This window comes from Sorex fumeus, unplaced genomic scaffold (assembly GCF_029834395.1).
Source record: "Sorex fumeus unplaced genomic scaffold, SorFum_2.1 ptg000007l, whole genome shotgun sequence".
NCBI lineage: Eukaryota > Metazoa > Chordata > Mammalia > Eulipotyphla > Soricidae > Sorex > Sorex fumeus.
In genome coordinates, this window is record NW_026606064.1 from 44714315 (window position 1) to 44742159 (window position 27845).

The window sequence follows — 27845 nt, forward strand, 5'->3', positions numbered from 1 at the left end:
CAAATGGCTAGAGTGCATGCTTAAAATTCTGACACCCCAGATCTGATCCCAAGTGATACATAATCCTCCAATTAATGAGCCTGCAATGAGCACTGCCAGATATGGCCTTAAAACAAAGTCTAAGTTATTTCTTAGGCCAGGTCTTTCACTTAATAAGCACCTCATGTTATACATTTGTTATGAAATTAATGAACTAAAGTAATTAGAATGTAATAGTTCCTGATATGCTTGTTTTAAGTATGCTAATATAAATAACTGGCTGACAATATTAGCAGAAAAGACTAAAAGCACTTATTTCTAAAGACCTTAGATTAAATGTCGTATTAAGTGAATTTTTTTCTCCTTATGGCACAGTCATACCTGTGGTTTTATATCCCTGTTTCAGTTATGGAGAAATGAATGCCTTAAGAATGCCTTAAGATAAATTACTTACTTTAAAAAAAAAAAAGCCTAACATTTGGATCAGGATTCCTAAAATTCCAAAACCCACAAGTCTATTATGTTTAATTTTCTAACATAAATGAGTGAAATGAAACTAGACATGACAGTGCTCACGGCTTATTACTGGTTCTGTGCTCAGGGATCATTTCTCGTGCTGCCGTGATTAAACCCAGATCAATATTATTCAAGGTTGCCTTACCGACTGTACTAGCTCTCCAGTCCAAGCATTTATTTTAAATAGCATTAGAGTTGCTTCATAAAATACTGCTGTATTATCAGTTTGTCTAACTCTACAGAAAATTTAATCTAGTCCTTATAAAAAGCAGGAAAAAAAATTATACTCCATGTGTTTGTTTGGAACCCAATTACAATCCACACAATTATCTCTCTATTTGTTTTCATAAAAATTAAAAGACAAAGTATGTTACTACATGCTTTTATATTTATCATCTGATAAACTTCTCAAAGAATAAGTAAATGCTTGCCCCTTACCAATATGTGCTCTGTCAGATATAATAAGTCTTTTCTCCCAGCCTTCCAGACCTAGAGGAAAAGAGGAAAAAGACAATAACTTAAACATTTTGCACAATATTTTTTCAACTAGGCTGGAGCAATAGCACAGCAGGTAAGGCATTTGCCTTGCACGCACCCAACATGGCCAACCCGAGTTCGATTCCTCCGGCCCTCTTGGAGAGCCCGGTAGATACTCTACCGAGAGTATCTCACCTGCATGGTAAAGCCTGGCAAGCTACCTGTGATGTATTTGATATGCCAAATACAGTAACAATTGCCACAATGGAGACGTTACTGGGCCCGCTCAAGCAAATTGATGAACGACGGGAGGACAGTGACAGTGACAGTGATTTTTTCAACTAAATGTCCCAGAAATATTGTATTAAAAAGTATCTTTTTACTGAAGCACTTTCTTATCAATTCTTCTACAGAGGAAACACTTCTAACAAGAATTTTCTTTTCTCTCATTCATTTTATATAAACTCAAACATAAAGGATACCTTTCCAGATGTGCTACTCTAAATACTAGCTCCAAAAAATACACCCCGTCCCTGCCCCCACACAAATGGTTCTAAGAATTCAGAAATAAAATTATAAGATAATATATTATTTAGAAATATTACTTCTATTAGGAGGCCAATGTAGACTAGGAAAGAAATTTTGAAAAAATAAAGTTAATTCCAGCATTATAAACCTTTCTCAACAAATTATAAAACACTGTGAAGTAACAAAACTTTCCCACTAATCCCTCCAAAACACTAACAACTACTCTGTCTCCCCCCACGCCCAACTTAATTGTGAATGGCTGAGAAAAGAGATGAGTTTTCACAGCATGGTCCAGTAAATTTATTTTTTAATGCTGATGAACACATAATGAATAAATGAACTAATAATATAAGTACCTAGTCTGAATAGCTGTTGTTGACATGCAAACATATATTCTAAAGCTAGTACAGATACCATTCTAAAAAAAAATATTAAGAAAAAATCAGGAAGATGAATTCAACGTAGGATAGATAGGCCAGAAGAAAAAAAAATAATAGTAGGACAAAATGATTAAAGAGGAAAGAGACTGGACAAGGAAACCTCAAAAAACAAACAAAAAGCAAATGCTAACACAGTTAAAAATTCAGGGACAATAATAGAGATGGTAACAAGACATGATTCTAGGAGTTGATATTTTGTCAGGGACAGATTGTTTGCTACCTTTTAAATTTGAACAATAAAATCTAAGGAGGTGATTTTAATTGAATCTTGAAAATAAAGAGCTAAACCATAAGGAAATGATACTAATGATTTTCTGTTCATTATCAAATTCCCCTCAAACTTTAACAAGATAGCCAATGTAAACAAGCCACCAAAAATCCAAGAGGAAGGCAGAAAAATCAAGGCTTTTGAGGTTGGGTTTTATTTTTCTTTTGGTCTTTTTAAAAGGAGATTATAAGTGTATACATTGCTTAAAAGAAGCACTTCCTTCATTCAGAGGAAAAGATCTACAGTCTTTTATGAGTTGTAGCAATCAAGGAGAACAACAGATTACTTAGAAACTAAGAGTGAATATGTACAAATTGGGCACAGTGGTTGCTCACAAGTTTCCAGTCCTGCCACCAACATATAGCAATTCCAGCAACCTTTTACTAAAGTTTGCAGGTGACCAATATGTTTTAAAAAATAAATAAACCAAGAATTACACAATGACAATAATGATCTTCTGTTTGAATGAGGCAATTAATTTCTAAAAATACATACTGAAATGACTTGAACACTTTAAAGTATAAGACATGAAATGGAGTAAAGATAATCTCTTTAACAAATGGTGCTGGAAAAACTGGATACCCATATATTAAAAACTGAAAGCTGGATCCGTATCACACCCTTACACAAAACTCAATTCAAAGCAGATCAAAAACCTTCAGATCCAACCAGAAACTATAAAGTACAGTGAACAAAATATAGGCAGAACACTCCAAGATTTGAACTGTGAAGATATCTTCAATGATCTGATACCACTAGCAAAACAAACAGAATCAAAAGTAAATGGGACTACATCAAAGTTTCTTCATAGCTAAAGAATTGTGGGTTAAAGTTAAAAGAGAGCTAACTGAATGGGAAAAAAATATCCTCATTCAACAGGTAAAGAGTTGATATCCAGGATATATAAAGTACTCGCAAAGATCAACAGCAAGAAAAATTTTAAAATTCATCAAAAAATGGGGAGAGGAAATGACAGACAGTTCTCAGAAGAAGACAGGCACATGAAAATGTACTCAAGACTTATCATTAGGAAAATCCAAATCAAGACGACAATGAGATACCATCTAATACCAGTGAGAATGGCACATATTAAAAATAGTGGCAACAATCTGTGTTAGCATGGATATGGTGAAAAAAGAAACTCTCATCCACTGCTGGTGAGAATGCTGTTTGGTCCAACTCCTCTGGAAAACAGTATAAAAGTTGTCAGTGAAAGTACTGAACTCCCAGATGATCCAGCAATTTCACTTTGGGGCATTTATCCCAGGGTATAAAAACAGTCATTCAAAAGTCCATAAACACACCATTATTCAAGGCAGCACTTATTACAACAGCTAAGATATAAAACCAACCTAGGTGTCCAAACAGTTGAATGGACTATGAGGATGTGGTATCTATGCACAATGTCATACTACTCAGCTGCAAGGAAAAATGAAATCACACAATTTGTTGCAACCTGGTTGGAACCAAAAGATACCACGTTGAGTACAGTAAACCAGAAAAAGGACAAATACAGAATGATCTCACTTATTAGTGATATATAGAAATGGACAAGGAAATGTAATGTGGTAAAGGGGGGATGCTTAGATAGTACTTGACCACAGAAAAACAGAAAGAAGAGGAAAAGGAAGAAAAAGAGAAAGGGAAATAATGGGGGAATAAGAGTCTGGGTCCTCTGTTACACCTGTAATGTGGAAAAGTGGCATAGCTACATATCCAAAGCACAGACTGAACAAAAAACATGAGTTCTAAACTACAACCACAGAACTTTGGAATGTGTCTATCAAAGCAGTAGATAAAAGAAGAGACAGGAGGGAGCATGGAACACCAGTGGTATGATTGTTGTCAAAATATTGCTTGCCTGGCACCAGAGTGATACTGCAGAGGATAGAGCATTTGCCTAGGCCATGGTCGACCCGGGTTTAATACCTGTTTTTGAGACCTGCCTGGAATAAGTCCTGAGCACCACAACCGTGGCCCAAAAACCAAATGCCAAAATAAATAAATATTGTATGCATAATATTATTAACTGTAAATCACAGTTCTATAAATAAAAAAATTTAAGAAAAAAGTACAAGACAAAAATGTAGGTCTGACATACATTTCTATAAAACCATTTTAAAAAAACAGGCAAGCTCATACCTTTTCCTTTTTGAACATTTTTATCTGCTTCCTCAAACAGTCCAGGCAGATGTATTACGACACCATTTCCTAAAGAAACCAAAACAAATCCTAACCTTAAGTGACTATATTTATAATCCAGACAAGCAATATTAAAATGCACATATTTATATAACCCTTATACAATAATACAAGAAAATTACAAAAGCTAAGGACTTAAATTAACAGATCTCTCTTATTATCAGGGAATTTACCACAGAAATAATCCCTGGGCTAGATAGTATAGTACAGGGGTAAGATAGTACTTGCCTTGCATGTGGCTGGACTCAGTTCAGTGCAGTGCTCACTCAAGGCCTTGGTGCTTGCCAAGGGTGACACTCTTTTATACTTGCACACTTGCTTGCTGGGGTGCCACATTCTTTAACTGTAGTACTCACAAATTATGATTATAATGCTTATCAGGAGTTGTTGTGCTACTCACATATGTGCTGACCAGGGGTTTCCTTTCCTGGCCACGATATCAGCACATTTTTTAGCTGTGGTGTTTGTGGGGGTTGTAACCCTTTAGCTCTGTGTGGTGCTCATACTAACACACACCATGTATGTATGGAAGTATGATGAAGCTGAGTAACTTGCAGTACCAGGTAGCACATACAGAGAGCTTCCAGGACCGTGCTTGGCACATGTAGCAACTAAACTCTGACTTGCTTGCAAGTCAGGAACTCTAAACAACTCAGTTATTCCATAATGCTCCATAATTTCACATTTTTTTAAAACAAAGTGTCTTAATTTGGATATCAATATCTTTCAAACTGGGGTATCACATTCCATTAATGATCATCAAATTCAATTTAGTGAGCTGTGATTAGTACTTTTAAATACTAAACTCTAAAGCAGAAAATATAATGTATCATGTAAGGATTCAAACTCAATCCAGTTTTCTCATATTTCTTCCTCAAGTTCATACTTCTTTTCCAGTATATGGAAAACTATTTTGGTTATCTAATACTCCTTTATAGAATTAAGACTGCAAATGATCATAGATAACTGCAAAATAATAATTGCCCAAAGTATGATTGTTAAAAGAACTAGAAGAATTATAAAATAGATACATTCCACAAAGTATAAAAGTCAACATTAATAAAAGATCAATGAGTCACCTGATTAAAGGTACAATCAATCAGTATAATAAAAAAATAATCATTATTATCAATTGGGGAAAAATGAACAAGTGGTGTGGTTATATACTATGCTCATTACAACTTCAATTATACTTACCAATAAATGCAGTAACATTTGGATTAATTATTCCACTGGGTAAAAGATGAAAATCATATTCCACAGAATCTACAACAACTGTATGGCCGGCATTATTTCCTCCCTGAAATATAAGATAGAGAAACATTAAACCCACTAATAATTATGACAATTTCTCCATTTAAACTAATGCTTTCAACTAATGTCAACTAGTGCTTTTCTGCTGAAATGCTGATAAAACTTAAACCCTTGGATTTCCATTACTATACTGACAAAACTTAAGAAAACTCAAGTATTCTTTAAAGGCTTAAAATACTTTGCCTAACTTTCTTCCTTTCCACACTATGATACACCCAAGTGGTTATTCCTCCCAGAATGTGGAAAGTGGAAAATTCAGGTTTCTGGAAGATAGGAATACCCCTTCTTAAAAGAGAAAAAAGGAAGTGAAAATAGCGCAGGAGACAATTCACTGTTATTCTGGTTTTGGTACTACTTACACAGAGCAATCGAAATAGATTTATTCATGGAACTAGCTAATTAGAAAATAAATTCCTAAAATATAACCAGAAAAACAATTATTTATATAGTCCCTAAAGTCTTGATATTTTTACATGGACTTACCAACTAGAAAATCTCCTGAGCTACTTTATCAAATACTTAACTTTTTAACTTTACAATTCACTCTTGTGAGTGTGGTTAGTAAGAGATCCCTTGAATGTGTTATCTTTAAATAAACTAATACACGAGGCAAGTAAACAGCAAGTCAAAGAATCGTATTATAAACCCTGAGTGACACTTCCACTCTGAGGTTCATACCTAATGGTCAATAAAAAATGTGAAAAATAAAATTATTGAAAAGTAGATGCACAGAACAACCTGACCCCATGCCAGGTTGTCTTCACCAGGGCAACTTAGAGGGGAACGGGTTGAGTTTCCCTCCTTGCCCAAGCAAAACCCTGGCAGCCAAAAACCTCCAGAACCCAACCACACAGCCATGCTCAAGGCGGCTCCTCCACAGGCTCCAATGAGCCTCACCTATGAGGGAACCTGCAGAAAAACCCAGGTATGCGGGACCTGTGACTGAGATCTCCAAGCCTGCTTGGAGTAGGACTGTGCCTCTTCCACCAGTTCTCAGTTTTCTAGTAGGTTGGCAGTCACACCCACAAACTGCCCCCAGCACCATATAACCTCATCAACAGCCAAGATCCAGAGACTATGAAATAAAACTCCTGGAAGAGAGCAACACAGACACACCTCCTGGAGCACTTTGCGGCCATTCAACCTCTAATACTCTACCCAACTGATGTACCAAAAGTAGTACATTTTTGTTTGGGTTTAACATAGTGCTTGTAATCTCTTATACAAGGGCTTAAGCGGCTCCAGGATGATATACAACAATCTTCACACACTTTCCTCTTATGGTGGTGGGAAGGTACATGGTGGTGTATTGGTGTTTGAATATTATCTGTAATGAACTATTGTGAACAACTTTATAAAAATAAAATTAAAAAATAAAAAGTAGATGCAGAGAAATAATAAGGGAAAAGATGATTTTTCTACCTTTTTTTTCTTTTGGTTTTGAGACCACACCCAGTGATGCCTGGGATTCCTCTCTGGCTCTGTGCTCAAAGAACACGCAATGCTAGGAGATAAACTTGGGCTCCTACATGCAAAGCATGTCCAGTTCTTTGCATTATTTCCCTGATATTTTTAAACAAAAATTAGAAAAATTGGTGATAAAACACGGAGGTAAAACAAGACTGACTATATCCAAGGAGCTATAATGCTCAGGATTCTATAGAGGGTCAACTATATATCACTAAGTTAAAAGTTGCTAAGAAAAACTAATTTCTCATGATGACCATCTGCATACAAATATCAAATGATTATTGTATACAAGAAACTAAAATGGTATCAAAAACCTACTCTAAACATAATATTGTTAAAATAACTGAAAGAAGATAAAGGAATGGTGTGATTACATGTTTATGGCTTGGAAGAACTTTTGTTAAAATGTCTATTTTACGTAACTAAAACGAACAACAGTTTCAATGCAAGCCCTATCAAAATACCAATGAATTCTTTTAAAGAAATTTAACAAACTCAGATTTGTATAGAAATACAAAAAAAAAAAAGAAACAATAAAGAAGCCCTGAGAGAAAGCAACAAAAATAGATATATCACATCTGATTTTCAAAATGGATTACAAATTACTAGTAATGAAAACAGCATGGTACTGGAGCAAAATGGGTAAAAAACCAAAGGAATAAACATAACAGGAAAATCCAAGAGCCCTCCTCCCCAACACACACACACACACACACACACACACACACACACACACACACAATAGGGCTGGGAAAAGGCTAGTATACATGTTTTGCATGCAAGAGGCCTTTAATTTAATACCTGACATCACAAGGTCAAATGAGCACTGCTGGGAGTTACCCCTGAACACAATGCCAGTATTAGTCCAGACACCAAGCAGGTGTGGTCCCAAAACAAAATATACAAAAAAGTAACTGACTCTATGTTCAAACTTTTGTATATTATTAACAAAAAAAATTAAACAAGCTACTATTGTTTTATCACCAATTTTTCTAATTTTTGTTTAAAAATATCAGGGAAATAATGCAAAGATCCCTGCAAATTCTTTATTTACGAGAAATAAATTTAAAGAAACTCTTATGGACTATTTGAAAAATAATAATCAAAACTGCTCTTGAGATTGCTAGTCTAACTTATTAACAGGGTTACATGTTAAACAAAAAGAAAGTTGTTTTTTAATCAAATCATCAATCACAAATTCACAAAATGCTAAAGGAATGCCTGCTAAAAATAAAAACATCAGAAAAGCAAACGCCAACTTGTACTTTTGAATCACAGAAAAAAATTCTTGCTTAAAAACCAGTATATACCAAGTTTTGCTTTTGTTAAGATTTTGTAGGGGCTGCACTCAGCAGTGCTTGGGAGCCAAGACCACACTTAGAGGTGCTGGGGAGGGCAAAGGTTGATGGAGCCACTCCAGAGGGAAACAAGGGGGCCATTCATGTGTGAGGATCTAATCCAGGGTTAGCAGAGAAGGCATGTTATGTGGCCACTGAGACACATCCTAGCAAAGTTTGGCAGCAGTGGGCTTCTGTCTACAAGATAACAGATGGGAGGCAGGACTTAAAAAGACAGAAACAGGTGTTAAACAACACCTACTTCATGTGATAGCTACAAGAAAGAGTATGCTTCATGGTTTTTTAAATGCGAAACATCTGCACATTATAGAAAAGGTACAAAAGAGTCAAGAGTAAAAAGTGGTCTTTTTTTAACCTTCCATTCCTCTGGTTTCCTGCTGCAAGAAGAGCAGTTTCCACCAGTGTGTCCTTTCTAAGTTAATTAATACACAAACATCTGAATACTTTTATTCTAAGTATACAGATGGCAGGAAAATATATCTAACTATATACCCAGGCAACTTGCTTTTATTTCATTTGACACATCTAAAAGCCATAACCATCTTTTTTAAACAGCTGTACTGCATTCTTTCTTATATGAACAAATAACAATTTATTAAACTGGTCCCATAGCGAGGCATCCCAGTTGTTTCCAATCTTTTGTCACTGTAAGCAATGTAGTACCATACTTCTCTGTTTCCAAGCCAATACTTTATTTTTTATTTATTGCCAATGTTTTATGATACTGATAGAATCACAAAACATTATTACCTACCAAAAAAAATTACCACTCTTAGAATTTTTTACATAATGCCTTGCACGCAGCCAAGATGGCCAACCCGAGTTCGATTCCTCTACCCCTCCCGGAGAGCCCGGCAAGCTACCGAGAGTATCTCGCCCGCACAGCAGAGCCTGGCAAGCTCCCCGTGACGTATTGGATATGCCAAACACAGTAACAACAAAGTCTCCAATGGAGACGTTACTGGGCCCGCTCGAGCAAATCGAAGATCAACGGGAGGGCCTTTACTTTACTTTACTTTTAGACAATTCTTACTAGATGTTCATCAATTTATTTGCCAGCATAAACCTTTTTATTAATTTTATTTTGGTTTAATAAATCTCACCCAAACTTTAAGAAAAAATTCAGAGAATGAGGTAGGGTGTTTGCCTTGCACACAGCCAGCCCAGCCAACCCGGGTTCGATTCCTCCACCTCTCTCAGAGAGCCCGTCAAGCTATCGAGAGTATCTCACCTGCATGGCAAAGCCTCAAGCTCCCTGAGATGTATTCAATATGCCAAACACAGTAACAACAAGTCTCAAAAATGGAGACGTTACTGGGCCCGCTCGAGCAAATCAATGAACAACGGGAGGACAGTGTTTGTTTTTGTGTTTGAAGTGCATTAAAAACTTTCTAGATATGGGACAGATCTACATTAGAGCAGAAAGGCCTTGCGCATGCAGAACTGCGTTCAATCCCCAGCACCCTGAGCCCACTAGGGGTGAACTCCGAGCACAGAGACGGGAGTAACCCCTGAAAGCCTCCGGGTACACTCCAAAACAAACCAAAAAGAGCCCCCAAATTTCTCTAAATCCTAGGGAAAAAAAGCTAAACTGTTTTTAGGGTTTGGTTTGGTTTTTGTGGTAGAGTTACAAATACATAGGGATGCTCAGCTGTGTGCTCAGGGGTACAGATACAGAGCCAGAAATTGAACCAGGGTCAGTTTCATGCAAGGTAAGAGCCTTAACTGCTATACTAACTCTCCAGCTCCCACTTTATTATTGTTATAATTATTTAATTCTAAATTGCTATTACCAAATTACATATTTTTTTAATGAATTGGAAAACTAAGACTTTTTTGCATAAAAAAGAAACTGTAAACCAATAAAACCACCAAAGACAGTTCTTGAGGTTTTTTATTCATTTGTTTTTGGCTTAGGGGTGGTACCTGAAATGGTCAGGGATAAATTCCCACTAACACCTTGAAGAACCATGTGGAACTAGGGATTGAGCCCATGTTCCCTGCATTCAAAGAATATTCTCCAGTTCTTTGAACCTTCTCCAAAACTCCATAAAAAATCAATTAAACAAAAAAAATTGACTTAATGTGAGACTTAAATCTCAAAAATTATCTTATAGATATACTAATAATCAAGAAAATAATTATAAACTGAGTTTTACAGGACAAAGTTCTTGTATAACAAAAGTCTAAGTCTTAGATAATAATTTACCAACTTGGGCAGAAACAATGGCAGTAACCAAAATTGAGAGACAATAGCTGATATATTTATTTGAGCAAATGACTGTGATTTCTCGTGGATGAATTTGGGGGTAAATTGGTTTGGTCCTTAAGTTCTTCCAAGTTTGTAGGTAATAAAAAGTCCATCTATAACAAGTTGAAATTACACTTAAATGAACAGCTTGTTCACTAAAATATTTACCAACACTGTTAAATAACCAATACCTTATTAGCTATCACTATATCATCTAAATCTCACTTAAATTCTGTTTGAGTATAAAAATATGGTTACTATCTCTAGAAAAACTAGCTTATAGCATAGTATATTTAGCCAACAGTGTTGTACGGGGGTGTTTGGGTGAAAAAGCTTTTGATTTTAAAACAGGTGCTCTGTAGAAGACTCAGAGGTTAACTGAGAAAAAATTAGTTATGAGCTTCTTGATAAGGTATCTAAAATGAAATAGATATTAGCATTGTGTCAGATTAAATTTCAGAAGTATACGCATTGGAATGCTAGGATAATGTAGTTGTAGCACGGTACGCACAGTCCTCCCGTTGTTCATCGATTTGCTTGAGCGGGCCCAGTAACGTCTTCATCATGAGACTTGTTGTTACTGTGTTTGGCATATCGAATACCTCACGGGTAGCTTGCCAGGCTCTGCTGTACAGGTGAGATACTCTCGGTAGCTTGCCGGGCTCTCCGAGAGGGGGGGAGGAATCGAACTCGGGTTGGCCTTGTTGGCCACGTGTAAGGCAAATGCCCTACCGCTGTGCTATCGCTCCAGGGCTGGAGCGATAGCACAGCGGTAGGGCGTTTGCCTTGCATGCGGCCAACAAATGTAGTTATAGATTGTGTGGAAAATACAAAATTCACCTTGAGGACACTCAGGCAAGTGTCCTCAAACACAACTTATATAGATCCCACAAAGAGATCACTTATATAGGTATACAACAAAACGAAGGTTTCAGTAATCACACCATTGCCAACTATCACCCTACTCTCCCAACTATCAGCAAATTACAAGGACAGATACTCTCAAGCTACTGTATCAGTAAGAGAACAGCTTCTTACACAGGCAACTCTACACAGTGCACACCAGGGCTATTAGCAAACATACTTGCTTAATAATTCTCCTAGGAACACTAAGGAGGTCAACTAGTACTGAGCTACACATATTGCTCTATGTGTGCTCTATTAGAAATAACACATGGTCCCTTCTGAATCCAAACTTCCCCCCAACCAAACTTGATCAATTATTCCCACAAAATAGTACTAATCATATTAACAGTCAGTTGTAACTCTTGCTGTTTTGTAAGTTAAATTCTTGTAATACTTTTGATCCCAATCACTTTGTATATTTAATAAATAATTTAAATTGATAAATTTTAATAAATATTTTAAATGATACATTTTATTTATTAATTATATATATTTTTAACTAAAAAATGCTCTTAACTTACATAATACAAGCTTAATAGCAACTAGTGTTGTCATCCAGATCAATTATATTGAGAAAGAATATTAATGATCCTTAAATGTATTTAATTTTTTTAAAATATCTTCACTTTTGAAGTAGACCTTCTAAAGTCCTATGAAACTATTGAAAACTGTGACCCCCAAAGTGGGTACATGCAATGTACAAAGTTTGAGTAAAATCATGTTTATAACATCTTATATTTTTTCTTACAATATCGAGTTTGTTGTATTAAAGACTAAAAACATAAAAGAAAAAAAATGATCAAATCCCTCCACAGTCACAAACATACTGTACTTTGGTATTTATTTTACTAAAGTTTTTACTACTATTCCTACATTAGGATTAACTCTAGTCAGGGGTGCGGCTCAAGTGATAAGCACATGATTTTTATGACTAAGGCTCTACGTTCAATCCCGGACATTGTATGGTCCCTGAGAATCACTAAAATACTCTGAGAAGTAAATCCCAACCCCTCCCAAAAGATTAACTATAAAAATATAAGCTTTTAATGACCAAGAAAAATGTTTATATGGTCTAGACTCTACACCCTTGCTTCTTACATGGTTGCTCACCCACACAGTCACATAACTTAGTGGTTTAAAAAAGTTTTTAACAAAAGTTTACAAATAAATTTATGATTTACTAACAGTAACTTTTACTTATATTCCTCCTTCTTTATACCTATATAACCCAGGGAATAAAAAATTTCTCAGGAGTGGAAAAAAATTTAAGAAGTCCTGGTCTAGAACAATGTCATGACAAAAAAGCTTCACTAAAATGCTGTGTTCTCCAAGAGGAATTGTAGTTCAGTGGAAGAGGGTGTGTGTGTGTGTGTGTGTGTGTGTGTGTGTGTGTGTGTGTCCCTGGGCTGCTCCCCAGTACAGCCCCAATATAATTCTGTTCACAAACTGGAAAGCAATTCTTCTAATATGCCCCTTCACATACTTTAAATTAATACAGGTAGAGCTAATTTTCATTATTCTTAATCATAGTTAATAAAGACCCATGTAACTCCAAATATTATTTTCTTTTATAAAAAAAGCCAAAAAAAAAAAAAGCCATTAGCAATCCAGCCTTTTAGACTGTTAGAAACATCTTAAATAAGAGCCCAGAACTGCTTATTCATTTCTTATTTTTCTATCTGAAATTAAAGCTAGGGCTGCTATCTCTAACTTTTTTTTATATGTAACTCCTCTTGTTTTTTATATGCAACTCCTCCCACCCCCAGATATAAAAAACTTAATCCAGCCAGAGTCAATTAAGCTCTTCACTCTTAGAAAATTGAGTATGAGACTCCAGGAAGGCAGTTAGGAGTTTGAGATAGATGATCATGATCAAAAGGGGCATTCTCAAGAGAAGGGCTGCCAAGTTCTGAGTGCAAAGATCCTAGGAGATGTTTTCGATTCAGAGGCAACTCTGAGGTCTGGCAATTCATTTCTTTCTTCAAACAAATCTCCTTTCTGCTTAAGAGTTACTCCATTGCCCACAAAGAATTTCAATGGCTGACCAGCCCATTGAAACGTAGCATATATACAGCCTGCCCTCCAAGTTCACATTTTGCACTAGCAATAAAACTATACATAAAATTATAACTTGCAAAATTAAATATTTATACTTTCAGAAACAAAAATCTGGGGCTGGAGCAATAGCACAGCGGGTAGGGCATTTGCCTTGCACACGGCCAGCCCAGGTTCGATTCCCAGCATCCCATATGGTCCCCCAAGCACCGCCAGGAGTGATTCCTGAGTGTATGAACCAGGAGTAACTCCTGTGCATTGTGACCCAAAAAAGCCCCCCCTCCTCAAAAAAGAAAGAAACAAAAATCTGAGTAGGAAAGAGCACTGTCCAATACAGGATAATATGATAGTACTTAGTCATTCTATAACTGTTCTGGTCTTCCATGTGCATTTTTTTCTTTCCCAGTTTGATGTTAAACTGAAAGATATCCACGTCTTCCTGGTGGTCCTTGGGCATAACCATCTGCACTTCACTCATTGTCATTCTTCTCATTTGCAGGTTGGAAGGATCTTTTCCTATGTACTGTGATGTCTTTGATGTAAGCATGTTACATTTCTAGCTACTGGAGGGGAATGCCTGACTCCAAAAGACAATTCAACATGAAGCAAGCACTGAGTTTGTTGCACTCAGTATCTAGGTCTAGTATACACATTTACTAGACATTTTTTCTTACATTTTCAGGTCTACACTAGTTAGTACAATAAGGGAAAAAGTGATAAATATGGAAAATTAAGTTATAGCATTCATTGTATTTTATTTTGCTCTCTCGTTATTTTATTTTCCTGCTGCTCCACACCTTCACTCGTGCTGGGTGGCAGGCCTTTCTGCCCACCCACATCTGCGGGGTACGCCCTAACCCCAAGAAGCACCACTCACTGACATCAGCCACTTGATCTCAAGTTAACCTTTTTCTCTTTCATTCTGTGGTTTACTGTAATGATTTAATAAAACAGAAACAGTTCTTCTGCAAATAAATAAATAAACTGAAAGATATCAGAAGACACTGTTTTGAATTCTCTTCCCACGACTCCTCAGAAACATGGCTGTCAAGAATCAAGTTTGGATCAAGAAAATTTGATAGTATAAGTAAATAAGAATCTCTGAAGATTCGGAACAAATTAGAGGAGGAAAGGGTGTTTGGAAAGAAATGAAATTACTAGTCTACAAAATTAACTACGAATTTCTTAACTCTCACATCTTTCTCTGTCCAAAATTAACTATATTCCTACAGTAGTAGAGGAGGTAGATTGCTGAATGGTCTCTTATGTTCTAAACCTAAAATGGTGTCTCTTTTCCAACAAGAGTAGAGTCAAATACGAAGAATGAAATTTCTTGATCATAGCTCAAAGGTATTGATCAGTCTCTAATACAGTTTGAGAATCATCACTTTCTCCTTTTTTATTCTGAATAGATGAAAATTCTCATCATAGAGCTTAATATGAACATCAAGGAGTGTGGAGTACCATTATGAATTATTACAATAGAAAGCAGCAATATTTCAGATTCCATTTCTTTGAATTATTTTAGCAACTGGAAAAGGTTTTCTTGGCTGGAATCATCTATAGTATTAGGAATCACCTTGGGTTTTAATTTGTTAGTGGGGAGCACAGCTGGCACAGCCAGAGGTACTTAGGGCTTCTCCCTGGCTCTATCTTTAGGGATCAATCCTAGAGGATTTTGGGTAACCATAATGTGGTTCTGTGGATTGAACATGGGTCAACTGTGTGCAAGGCCACCTATACTATTGCTCAGGCCCCAGGAACCTAACAATCCTTTGATAGCACTACCAATGCTGCTTTCCTGGTAATTATAAAATACTGTCTCTCTTTCCAGATGAATCTATTAGTCAAAACTAAAACTTACTCACTAATCCATAGCAATGAAGCAGTTGTAAACAAGAATGACTACATTTAAATAATCATATCATTACAATTAGCTTATGATTTCAAAGGACAGCAGATTAAGCAGTAACTTGACCTTTACACAGTAGTTGATTAAATTAAACTACTCAAAATTAACCACGCTAGATGGAAGAGAAAACACACACCGGGTATCTGATTTCTTTTCCAGTAAAGGCACTCTAGAGCCTAGTTCTGTTATTTTTCAAAGATTTAAAGATATTCATTTCACCTTACATTATTATGACTATCTTCCAATTTTGCAGATAGATAAATGCTACAAAAATTAAGAAAATCTCAGGTACCATCTACATCATACCTTAAATTACTATTCTAAATGGTTTTGAAAGGGGCTCCTAAGAAGTTAGGAATTTTCCATCAAACTCTTACACTAAATGAGATGGAAGAATCAAACATATAGCCCCAAAATGTGTAAACCAATGATGAAGCTTGTTGTAAATCATGACAACCACTGAATCCATTAACAAATATTTTTCTTTCTTCCGGGGGGTGAGGGGAGAGAGGACGACTAGAGTGTAACGAGCAGGGATATCTGGTTATAATCAGGGGAACCATAATGGAGATTGGGAAGTACTGGGAGACTATGTGGAACCAGGGACCCATCCCAGGGCTCCCACAGTAAAGCATGTGCTCTAACACATGAGCTTCTTCCCTGAACAGAAAATGGCATTTTCTTAAACACAAATGAGAACTAACTTACGGGGCAGTATCATGGATTTTGTACATAGAAGGCCCACATTTGATCTTTGTCACCACATGGTCCCCAGCACCACCAGGAACAACTCTGATCACTGAGCCAGTAGTAGCCCCTGAGCACCACCAGGTATGGCAAAAAAGAACAAGAAAAATCAATGAAACTGAACTGCAGAGTTCAAGTAAAAACTTTTAGTAACGCAAATAAATCCCAACATTGTATTCTTGAAACTTTTTAACAGTAATGTAAATCAGAATGTCTAAACAAAAACTGGAAAAAATTTTAATATACAAAGAAAAATCCCACGTTAAAAAAAAATAATGAAGGACTGGAGATAGCAGCACTGTAGCACTGTCCTCTCGTTGTTAATCAACTTGCTCAAACGGGCACCAGTAACGTCTCCATTGTGAGACTTGTTGTTACTGTTTTGGCATATTGAATACGCCACGGGGAGCTCATACATATGAATTTCATACATATGAAATTCCTTAAATTATATAAAAGTAACCCAGAGAGGAGACACAGAAGAGTCACTGTTAGTAACTTGAAGGAATGGTTTTACCTTAAGTGCTCTTCTTACTATCTTCAAAAATAGCAGAAATAGTTTATGAGAAAAACTTAGCTCTTTAAGGCAGCACTGTAGCACTGTGCACTGTGCTCCCGTTGTTCATCAATTTTGCTCAAGCAGGCACTAGTAACGTCTCCTTTGTGAGACTTGTTATTACTGTTCCTGGCATATCAAATACGTCATGGGGAGCTTGCCCGGCAAGCTACCGAGAGTATCTCACTCTTTAAGGCAAATACATTAAATTACACTAAAATTATCCCTTTAAAAAAAAACTTATCTATTTCAAAAAAGAAAGTCTCAGTTTGCTTCTGGCATAAATGTTACACTTCTGTGTATGTTTTGGTTTGGTGTGAGTATTGCAATACCTGGCAATGCTCAGTGATTACTCCTAGCTGTGATTATTCCTGGGTCATTCACAGTGGTGCTCAGGGGACCATGCTGCATGACTGAACCCAGGGTTCCACCACACACACATATCAAGTCCCTAGAACCATCTTCTTGATCCTATCAGTAACTAATAGCTGATGCCAGAACCTTCAGCACATACTAGCATCTGGCTACAAATAAGCACTTTTCATTGTATTTACTTTTATAGTAAGCTCATATATAGCAAGCAGAATATACTTTTGCTTTACAATTAACTTTAGTTAATATTTTGTCATTAAAATTGAAAACTGGGGTGAGTGGGCATGCACATAACAAAAGAGTATTATTCTAGCTATTCTGATCATAGGCAATTTCATGTGTGTCACCAAGACTATCCAATCTTCCTTTCTCTAATTATAAATAATTACTTAAGGCCTGGTATGCTATGAAGGAATTAAAACTGCTGTGGTTTCTACTCAACAATACACATGATACATCTGAAATTAATATCAATTTTATCTCAATTAAAAAAACAATAATGAAAAGAGCATCTAAATATGTGATTGCTAACTTGAAGAGAATTTGAGAGGACATGAAGTTTTCTTCCTAAGAAAACATCTGTGATGCCAGAAGTAGGTCTTTTTATTCCTACATTTTATCCCTTCGAAAAAACCTGTACTATTCCTCTATGTCAACATCACCTATTCATACACACTTGTCCTGTAGACTGTAATGTCCTTTAGGGAACCAATGCTTGTCATCTTTAGCTTTTAAACTCAGGGGGCTATGTTCATCCTGTATACATTCATGCAAATGATTATGAAAATGCCAATAGCCTTGTATTTATTGTGCCCCCCAAAGAGTATTTTACATATGAAAACGTCGTATGATATATACATAAAGTCAAGCACAGCGGTAGGGCGTTTGCCTTGCACACAGCCAACATGGCCGACCCGAGTTCGATTCCTCCGCCCCTCTTGGAGAGCCTGGCAAGCTACCGAGAGTATCTCGCCCGCACGGCACTGGCAAGCTCCCCGTGACGTATTCGATATGCCAGACACAGTAACAACAAAGTCTCCAATGGAGACGTTACTGGGCCCGCTCGAGCAAATGTATACATAATTTTTGAAAATATACATTTTAAAATTGCACTTTATATTTGAAGAAGTTCCCTAGTTAATAATTTCACACTTGGAAATATTGCTACATCCTGTGCATACCATTCTGGAAAAATTACAGGACAAAATTTTAAGTCCATATCATGAATGACAAAATACATATATTTAACTCTAACAGTTCACACTTTCAATTAAAACACAAGACTTCAAACATCAAACCAGGCAATTTAAATTCAAAATGTCTTTTACTAATGGTGACTTTTCTCATCTCTATATATTAAGAATTTCGACACTCCCCTGTCTTATAAGGCTGTAACAGACTGATTACAAACTAGGACTGAAGATAGTAGTTACCAAGGTGAAATACAAAAGTGACAGGCTTATACTGATTCATTACTTACATTCTTTTCTAAGAATGTAACAGTCAGAAGCCACTAGAAGAACATACAATTTTTAGAATTAAACAAGAGTTGACAGTGAGAAAGTCTGTTGGAACGACCTGTCATATTTCTTCTCTATATTCAGCTAGCATTTTAGAGCCAAGCACGGCTCCTCCTCAATCACTTTCCTCTAGACTTTTCAAGGGCATCTGTTCTCTTAGCTCCTTCAGTACAAAGTTTACACTAACAGTAACATTGACTCCAACCCACACTACAATGAATTGTTTTTCTGAGGCTCTTTCAGAGCAAAGGTAGTAATCTCCCTAACTGGTTACATTTCACAAGTCCATAATGTAGCTAAACTTGAGTACTACTATTTTCAGAAGTCAGACAGAGAAGGAGACCAGACAATCTCCCCTTGACCCAACATAAGAACTGAGTATTAGCATATTTACTCTCCCAACAGCATAGCCAGATCTTATGTAAAGATCAAAACAAAGTGAATAGGGTGTTAGTGAACCCAGTTTCAAAGGGGTGGGGTGGGCTGGGGAGTGGAATGGCTTAGGATTCAATGGAAACACCTTTAATAGTGCTATTAAACAAGGTAGGGACACCTACTGCCTGAGGGGTGGAAAATAGAAAGCTGGAAAGGAGGGAGAGGTGTTGGGGAGGTGCTAGTAGTAACGGGAATAGGAAACTGGTGAGACAATTACCTAAACCAACGAATGGGGGGGTGGAGGGGTACATGTCAAAAAAATAGTAAGCCTGAGAATATCTGCACATACCTTTTTAAACTTTCTGAGACCTTGTTTCGTCACCCTGCCAAGAAATTCACTTGCCAGAGGAAGAGCTTAGAGCCAAACGAGCCTAAGTACTAACTTGTCAGTATATACACAAACAGGGAACCACACCTTATGTCATATGCATTCATAAACAAGAAAGTCTTGCCACCTAAACAGAGCCTAGGTAACATCAACGAATATGCAGCCATTTCTTTTGAAAGTGCTTATTGCACAACTATTTAGAATTTTGAAATGGGGACTAGTTATCTGAGAGCCTTTTACAAAGGCCTAGCCTCCAGGTTGCCTCGAACGACAAATGGGAAGGAAGCAGAAAACCACGTGCCACCGGTAGGAAGTATATTATTATTACTACCCCATTTCCCGAAAGTTCACGAATCTCGATGTGAGTGCAACATTCTATCTCTAACCCTCCTGAACCTGCAGGGCCCGTATCTGACTGGTCTTCCCTCGTCATGGGGCTGGGATGCCTTTCTGGGGTCCAGCCCGTTAAGCCTCGCCCTTTCGTATCAATAGCCGGGCCACTGGGCAAAAAAATCCCGGGGCCACGTAAACACAGTCCAAAGCGCAAAGGAGGGTCAGGTGCCACGGCGAAAGCAGAGCCCGGCACGCCCGGGACCCGCCAGAGAGGTGCGGGTGGAGGCTCCAGGGCGTTTCGGCACCATCCGCTCCTCCCGGGTCTGCCCGGGTTGGGCGGCTGGGGGCGGGGGGGGGGGGGGGGAGTCGGCAAGGTTCCGGCGGCCGCACTCGGGGTCGCGAGCAGGCCTCGGTCGGTCCCCCGCCGACTCGGAAGGTTCCCACCCCCGCAGCGGTCCCGGTGTCGCGGGCAGAGGATTCGGAGCCCGACACCAACCTGCAGGTGCCGCCCGCACCGCGCATCTCTCGGAGGCTCCCGGCCAGCCCCGCGTTTCCCTCCAGAAGAACCAGCCCAAACCTTCAACCCGAGGGACCCTCCCCCGCCCCACGTCAGGGGTCTCTAACCTCCCGCCATTTCTCCACGTCGCCGCGGCTCGCAGCCCAGCGTCAAGGTGACACCTTGGAGACAGCGGATCCGGGTTCTGGGCCCGAGCTCCCGGGCTCGTCTTCCCGCCACTGCCCGGTCGCCTCCCTCACCTGGCAGCGGCAAACGATGTCGGCGTCCTGCGCCAGCAGATCCACCACCTTCCCCTTGCCTTCATCGCCCCACTGCGCCCCGAGAACCACCGTCACCCGGTTCCCTCCGGGCCGCGCCCTGGGGCGGCCGCAGTCGCCATTGGGCAGGGAGGAGGCGGCGGGGTTGGTCTCGGCGAACGCCATGGCTCTGCGACGCGAGGAGCGCCCTGAGGAGACGCGGACGGCGAGGAGTGCGCGAACGGAACTGCTCCGCGGCCGCCCGCCACATGCGGAGGAAGACGGAGCCAGAGGCCCGCCCCGCCCCCGCCCCGCCGGGCCGCCAACCTCCAGCCAGGCCCCGCCCCGCGCTCGCCACAGCCCACTCAGGGGGGACCGTGACGGCCCCGCGCGCGCCGAACTCGGCAGCACCGCCTCTAAGGAAGAGGCCCTGCTGGAGGCAACCTCCGCCACCTGAGACCGAGGCCACGCCCCTTCCGCGGCAGGACGCGCCACTTCAGTGCGAACCCCGCGGAAGGGCGGGGGGCGGGCGGAGGGCGGAGCTAGAGCACGTCGTAGCGTCAACGACCTGCCTACCCGCCTTGCTCTTTTAAAACGGAAGAAGCCGGATGTGCGTCCCTCGCGGTAGGACTACAATCCCCAGCATGCACGGGAGGAAGAGTTTTTTTGGTTGTTTTTTTTTTTTTTAAGTGTCCTAAGTATCTGCCATCTGCAGGTTTCGGATCCCGAAACACATTCACTTTCAGAGGATTTTTAGTTACTTGGTTTTATTAAGGGATGATTCTGTATACAAAATACAAAGATTGAATTTCGAAATAAAGTGGAATGAGGCTGAAGATCACAACTTTGTTTCTTGTATTGTTTTGGGGCCACATCCGGTGGTGCTCAGGGCTTACTCTTGTTCTGCAGGCAGGGATCATTCCTGGCGGGCTTGATTGAGTCAAGGAGCAGGGAGAACAAACCCAGGGATTGAACCAGCCCCAAAACGCACAGGTTTTTGAATGGAAAGTAAAGTCCAGCGCTAAGAAGGGACAGAAACTTGGGAAAGGATCTTCGTGTGAACTAAAACAAATCGTTTTTGCATTTTGGGTGAAAGAACTCTGATCATCTTAGTGCCTGAGGAGGAAGTCGGACAGTATTCTGCTGTTCCTTCAACCAGGAGAGACTAAACAGCAGGCTTAGGTTTATATTCTTTTTGACAGAGGAATGCCTTCAATAGACGTAAAATTCACCTTTGAAGTTAAGAAATAAACTTGTCTTCTGGCAGTCTCTTGGAAATTTCCAATTCTATGATCTTATCGTTTTCAAAATCTGAGGTAGGAACTCATACTAAGAGGCAGCCCTCCAGATTAAAATGTAAGGTTTTAAACATGTTCATAAGAATGCCAGGCTCCAGGGCACATTTGTAAAAGTCGCCTATTTAGCATAAGAAGCTGAAATTATAAATTGAGTGCTTCCAAAGTCTAAGAAAAAGGGTTTTGGTTCCCAAGAAGAAAGGTTTTGTAAGAAGACACCCCTTTTTCTCCAGGATCAAAAACAGTGGGGTTTTTTTTGGGAGGGGTTGGGTTTTTTTTTTTTTTGTAAAGCAATATGGCAAAGAATTTTAACTGAGAATCTAAAAATTAAATAGAGGGGGTTTTTTTGTAAGCTTAATGTTTTTTTTATTTTTATTAGTGAAACACCATGAGGTACAGTTGTTCACCTTACAAGTTTCTGTACTTGAATTTCAGTTATACAATGATCAAGTACCCATCTCTCCACCAGTGCCTATTCTCCACCACCAATGATCCCAATAACCCTCCCACCCCTCCCATCTCCCCATCCCATCCCGCATCTGTGGCAAGGCATTCCCTTTTGTTCTCTCTTTCCTTTTGGTTGCTGAGGTTTACTAAAGAGGCATTGAGTGGCAAACATCTATAGTCTACTTTCAGCATGCATCTCCTATCCTGGGAGGATTCTCCCAACACCTTTTACTTGGTGTTCCCTTCTCCGTCTGAGCTGCCCTTTCCCCTAGCATGTGTGGCTGGCCTTCGAGCCATGGAGTAAACCTCCTGTAACTTATCTCGACTATTCTAGGATGTTAGTCTCCTTTTTTGTTACTTTTTATTCCCCAGATGAATGCAATCTTTCTATGTCTGTCCCTCTCTTTCTGACTCATTTCACTTAGCATGATACTTTCCATGTAGTACCAAATAGAGTTTTAACCTTCCTTCACTTAGCATGATACTTTTCATGTAGTACCAAATAGAGTTTTAACCTTCCTCAATTTCACATTAGTATACAAACTCAGGATTAAATTTACAAAAGTCATATACTATAATGCACTTTGCTTTTTAATCTCCACTGCTGCTCATGCATCTGACAGTGGAGATGAGCATCTGACTCACCCCTGAGGCGCTGACCTCTGAGGCGCAGTCTGGACGGTTGAGAAGCAGATGAGGACCAGACTTCAGGTCAGCATAGAGAGTGCACGATGATGTAGTACTAGTGTAATGCTGACATTACATGTAGTATAGTGTAGTACTAGTGTAGTATGATGTAGTACAATGTAGTTCTAGTGTAGTGCTAGCAGTGCTGGTTGTCTTCAGCACCACACCCATTAGTGCTCAGGGGCCATGTAGGGATTCATGCATTGGAACACTGACAGGGCCAGGTGATGCCAGGAATCATATTTAGAATCTTGTGCCTTATAAAGCATACCTTTCAACCCTTTGAGCTATTCCCCAAGCCCTAGAGTAAAAGACTTTAAAAATTATTTTTTGGGGGCTGGAGCAGTAGTACAGTGGGTAGGGCATTTGCCTTGCACGCGGCCAACCCGGGTTCAATTCCCAGCATCCCATATGATTCCCCTGAGCACCACCAGTAGTAATTCCTGAGTGAAAAGCCAGGAGTAACCCCTGTGCATCACCGGATGTGACCCAAAAAAGCAAAAAAAAAAAAAATTATTTTTCTACTGTACTGACCTTGTTTTTGTTGTTGTTGTTTTGAATGAGGTATACACCGCACACTTTTCCAAAAAAGGTTGGAGCAATCAGCAGATATTCCCACAAACAGTAAATTTTTTCCCAGTAAAATTTTTGCATGCCATCACTGGTGGTTTTGGTTCTTTGTGATATATGCCAGTCTCACTGGTGTAAAATGAACTCTTATTGATTGAATAAAATATGTATTTAAAATTACTTTCACTTATTTCTTCATGCTTTCTTTTTTTAAAGAGACACATATCTTTATTATATTATTAAATAAGGTTTCCATATTCAATTATGACAACTCAAAGTAGCAGAATTGTAGTAGTAAAATATCAATTGTTATAAACAATACTTTGAAATACCTGAGATATTTTAAGATCATTTTTTTCCTTAAATTTTTATTAGTGAAACACCGTGAGGTACAGTTGTAGATTTACAAATTTTTGTGCTTGGGTTTCAGTTATACAATGATCGAATACCCATGCCTCCACCAGTGCCCGTTCTCCACCACCACTGATCCCAGTATCCCTCCCACCCCCTAACCTCTCATTCCACCCTGGCATTCCCTTTTGTTATCTCTCTCCTTTTGAGCACTGTGGTTTGCAAAAGAGATATTGAGTAGCGATCATATTCGGTCTATAGTCTTCATTCTTTCTTAGTTTGACTACTAGAATGCTTTACAAATAGGTGTTTTTCATTATTTATTTTTCTTTAACAACCCTGCTTTTAGCTTGACCAAATATACAGAACTGAAACAGAGCAATGATAATGAATGAAAACCAATAGCTGTTTGCTCTTTAAGTGCTTCAAGTAAAAATATAATTTTTCCTATTTTTACCTTTATTCATTTTATTTTAGCTCAGTTTATAAGTGCAGGAATTAGAGCCAACAATCTTCAACTGTTTTTCTCTTTCGAAAAAAGAAAAAGAAACACCCAAAAAAGTATTTCTATATAGTTCTGTTTTCTTAATTTTATTTTTATAAGGTTGTTCACATTAATTGACTACATTCAATATTTCAACACCAATCCCACCATCATTACACTTCCCCACTACCATCATTTCAAATTTTCTCACCACCATTCAAGTCTGACTGCCAGGGCAGATACTAGATAATTTATTTTCTATTATTTACTATGAATATCATGAGAGGTTACAAGCTGCAAAAGTGGCCATGTGCTTCTGGAATTCTAAAATTGTAAATGGTTGGGGTCCAGAGACATCTCTGTAGGGAGCTAATCCATTTTGAGGTTCATTTGGGAGTCTCTGTATCAAGGCTGTTGATGTGCTGAGATGGTGCCCCTGAGCACAGCAGCCAGGATCCCAAGGCGGGGTGGGGGGGGGGCGGGGGGGGCGGGAGGAGGAGGGAGGAGATGGGAGGGAACAGCCAGTCTCCGCTGCCACCATGTGGCCTGGAGTCTTAATCCCTAAACCCATGTACCTGGGTTTTGCTTTTGGAAGCTCATGGTCACCAGGGCTTCATTTGGAATGGGTGGACAGGGCATTTTATAGTTCTTTTATTTTTTTTCCTTCTATTGAGCAAATCTGAACAAGCCTTGAATGTTTGTATAGGTCTGTAATATCCCGTGACTACTATTGTTTTTTTCCAGGAAGCTTCTTGGGCTGGAATGTAAGCTTTTGACAGGAAAAATATATTCTCACTTTGAATAGGCCCTCTCTTATTTGGAGGAGAATATAGTTCTTTTTTTTTTTAACTGTCAAAACTAGCTTTATTTTTTTTTAATTTTGTTTTTAATTAGTGAAACACCATGAGGTACAGTTGTAGACTTACATATTTTTGTTCTTGGGTTTCAGTTATACAATGATTGAGTAGCCATCCCTCCACCAGTTCCTATTTCCCACCTCCAGTGCTCCCGAAATCCCTCCCCCCACCCCATCCCTGTGTCAGGGCATTCCCTTTTGTCCTCTCTCTCCTTTTGGTTGCTGAGGTTTGCAAAAGAGGCATTGAGTGGCAAACATGTTTGGTCTATAGTCTACTTCAGCATGCACCTCTCATCCTGGGAGGATCCTCTCAACACCCTCTATTTGGTACTCCCTTCTCTATCTGAGCTGCCTTCTCCCCCAGCATGTGCGGCTTGCCTCCAAGCCATGGAGTGAGCCTCCTGGTACTTATCTTGGCTATTCTTGGGTGTTAGTCTCCCAATTTGTTACTTTATATTCCCTAGATTAATGCAATCTTCCTATGTCTGTCCCTCTCTTTCTGACTCATTTCACTTAGCATGATACTTTCCATGTAATACCATTTGTATGTAAATTTCATAACTTCATCATGACACCATGCAAAAAAGTCAGATCAAAATGGATTAAAGATCTCAACATGAGGCCAAAATCCATAAGATACACTGAAGTTAAGGTCGGCAAAACCCTCCACAATATTAAGGCTAATGGTATCTTCAAAGACGACACTCCACTGACCAACTAAGTGGAAACAGAGATAAACAAATGGGACTATCTAAAATTAAGAAGTTTCTGCTTTTCAAAAGCTACAATAACCAGAATACAAAGACAATATACAGAATGGGAAAGGCTATTTACCCAATACTCATCTGGTAATCTTATTATGACATCTTATTATCTCCTTCCTACTTTGGACAAACTGACAGGCTACCGAATGTAACCTGCCCACACGGCAGAGTCTGGCAAACTCCCCGTGGCATACCCAATATGCCAAATACCAGTAACAATGATGGGTCTCATTCTCCTAAAGAACCTTGAATATAGCACTTTCTTAAAAATCTCAGGGCTAGGATGAAGGAGACATTACTGGAGCCTGCTCGAGGCAATAACAGGATGGTCGTGATTCATGATACCCATCTGATAAAGAGTTGATATCAAGGATATACAAAGCACTGGTTGAACTCTACAAGAAGGAAACATCTAACCCCATCAAAAAATGGGGTGATGAAATGAACAGAAACTTTCCCAAAGAAGAAATCCGAATGACTAGAAGGCACATGAGAAAATGCTCTACATCATTAATCATCAGGAAGATGCAGATCAAAACAACAGTGAGGTATCATCTCACACCACAGAGACTGGCCCATATCCAAAAGAACAAAAGCAACCGGTGTTGGCGCAGATGTGGTGAGAAAGGGACTTCATTGCTGGTGGGAATGCTGATTGGTTCAGCCCTTTTGGAAAACAGTATGGACGATTCTCAAAAAATTAAAAATTGAGCTCCCATTTGACCCAGCAATACCACTTCTGGGAATATATCCCGGAGAGGCAAAAAGGTACAATCGAAATGACATCTGCACTTCTTTTTTTTTTTTTTTCCCTTTATTTTATTTTATTTTTTTTAAAGTTGTAGATTTACAATTTTTTTGTGCTTTGGTTTCAATTATACAATGATCAGATACCCATCCCTCCACCAGTGCCCATTTTCCACCACCATGGATAATATCCCTCCCACCCCCATCCCCCCATCCCCCCTGTCTCTGTGGCAGGGCAATCCCCTGTGTTCTCTCTCTCCTTTTGGGTGTTGTGGTCTGCAAAAGAGGCATTGAGTGGCAAACATGTTCAGTCCATAGTCTACTTTCTTTTTTTTTTTTTTCTTTTTTTTTTTTTATTTTTTTTTCCCCTTTATTTTATTTTATTTTTTTTAAAGTTGTAGATTTACAATTTTTTGTGCTTTGGTTTCAATTATACAATGATCAGATACCCATCCCTCCACCAGTGCCCATTTTCCACCACCATGGATAATATCCCTCCCACCCCCATCCCCCCATCCCCCCTGTCTCTGTGGCAGGGCAATCCCCTGTGTTCTCTCTCTCCTTTTGGGTGTTGTGGTCTGCAAAAGAGGCATTGAGTGGCAAACATGTTCAGTCCATAGTCTACTTTCGACATGCATCTCCCCTCCTGGGAGGGTCCTCCAAACATCCTTTATTTGGTGCTCCCTTCTCTATCTGAACTGCCCTTTCCTCTAGGATATCCGGCTGGCCTCTAAGTTATGGAGTAATCCTCCTGGTGCTGATCTCAGCTATTCTTGGGTATTAATCTCATACTTTGTTATAAAGCACAGATTTTATTCAAGATGTTTTCCAGAGGAACAGCGCTCTCTTCTTAGGAGGTGGCATAGGTTCTTCAACCTGCTCTGTGCATGGCTCTCTTGTGGTTATGAGTTTTGGATACTCAAT

The 27845-nt window shown here is 39.1% G+C and overlaps 1 protein-coding gene across 1 annotated transcript in view; it reads right to left on the bottom strand.

The window, feature by feature from the left end:
* The window catches only part of ADSS2 (adenylosuccinate synthase 2), a 42832-nt gene extending 21694 nt beyond the window's left edge, over positions 1–21138 (bottom strand). The window contains exons 1-4 of the mRNA XM_056133910.1: positions 20724–21138; positions 5608–5710; positions 4351–4419; positions 934–984 (exon numbers count right to left, since the gene is read on the bottom strand). Of these exons, the coding sequence (XP_055989885.1) occupies positions 934–984; positions 4351–4419; positions 5608–5710; positions 20724–20906 (406 nt within the window). The 5' untranslated portion in view covers positions 20907–21138. The remainder of the gene's footprint in view (positions 1–933; positions 985–4350; positions 4420–5607; positions 5711–20723) is intronic.
* Between the last annotated feature and the right edge of the window lie 6707 nt (positions 21139–27845).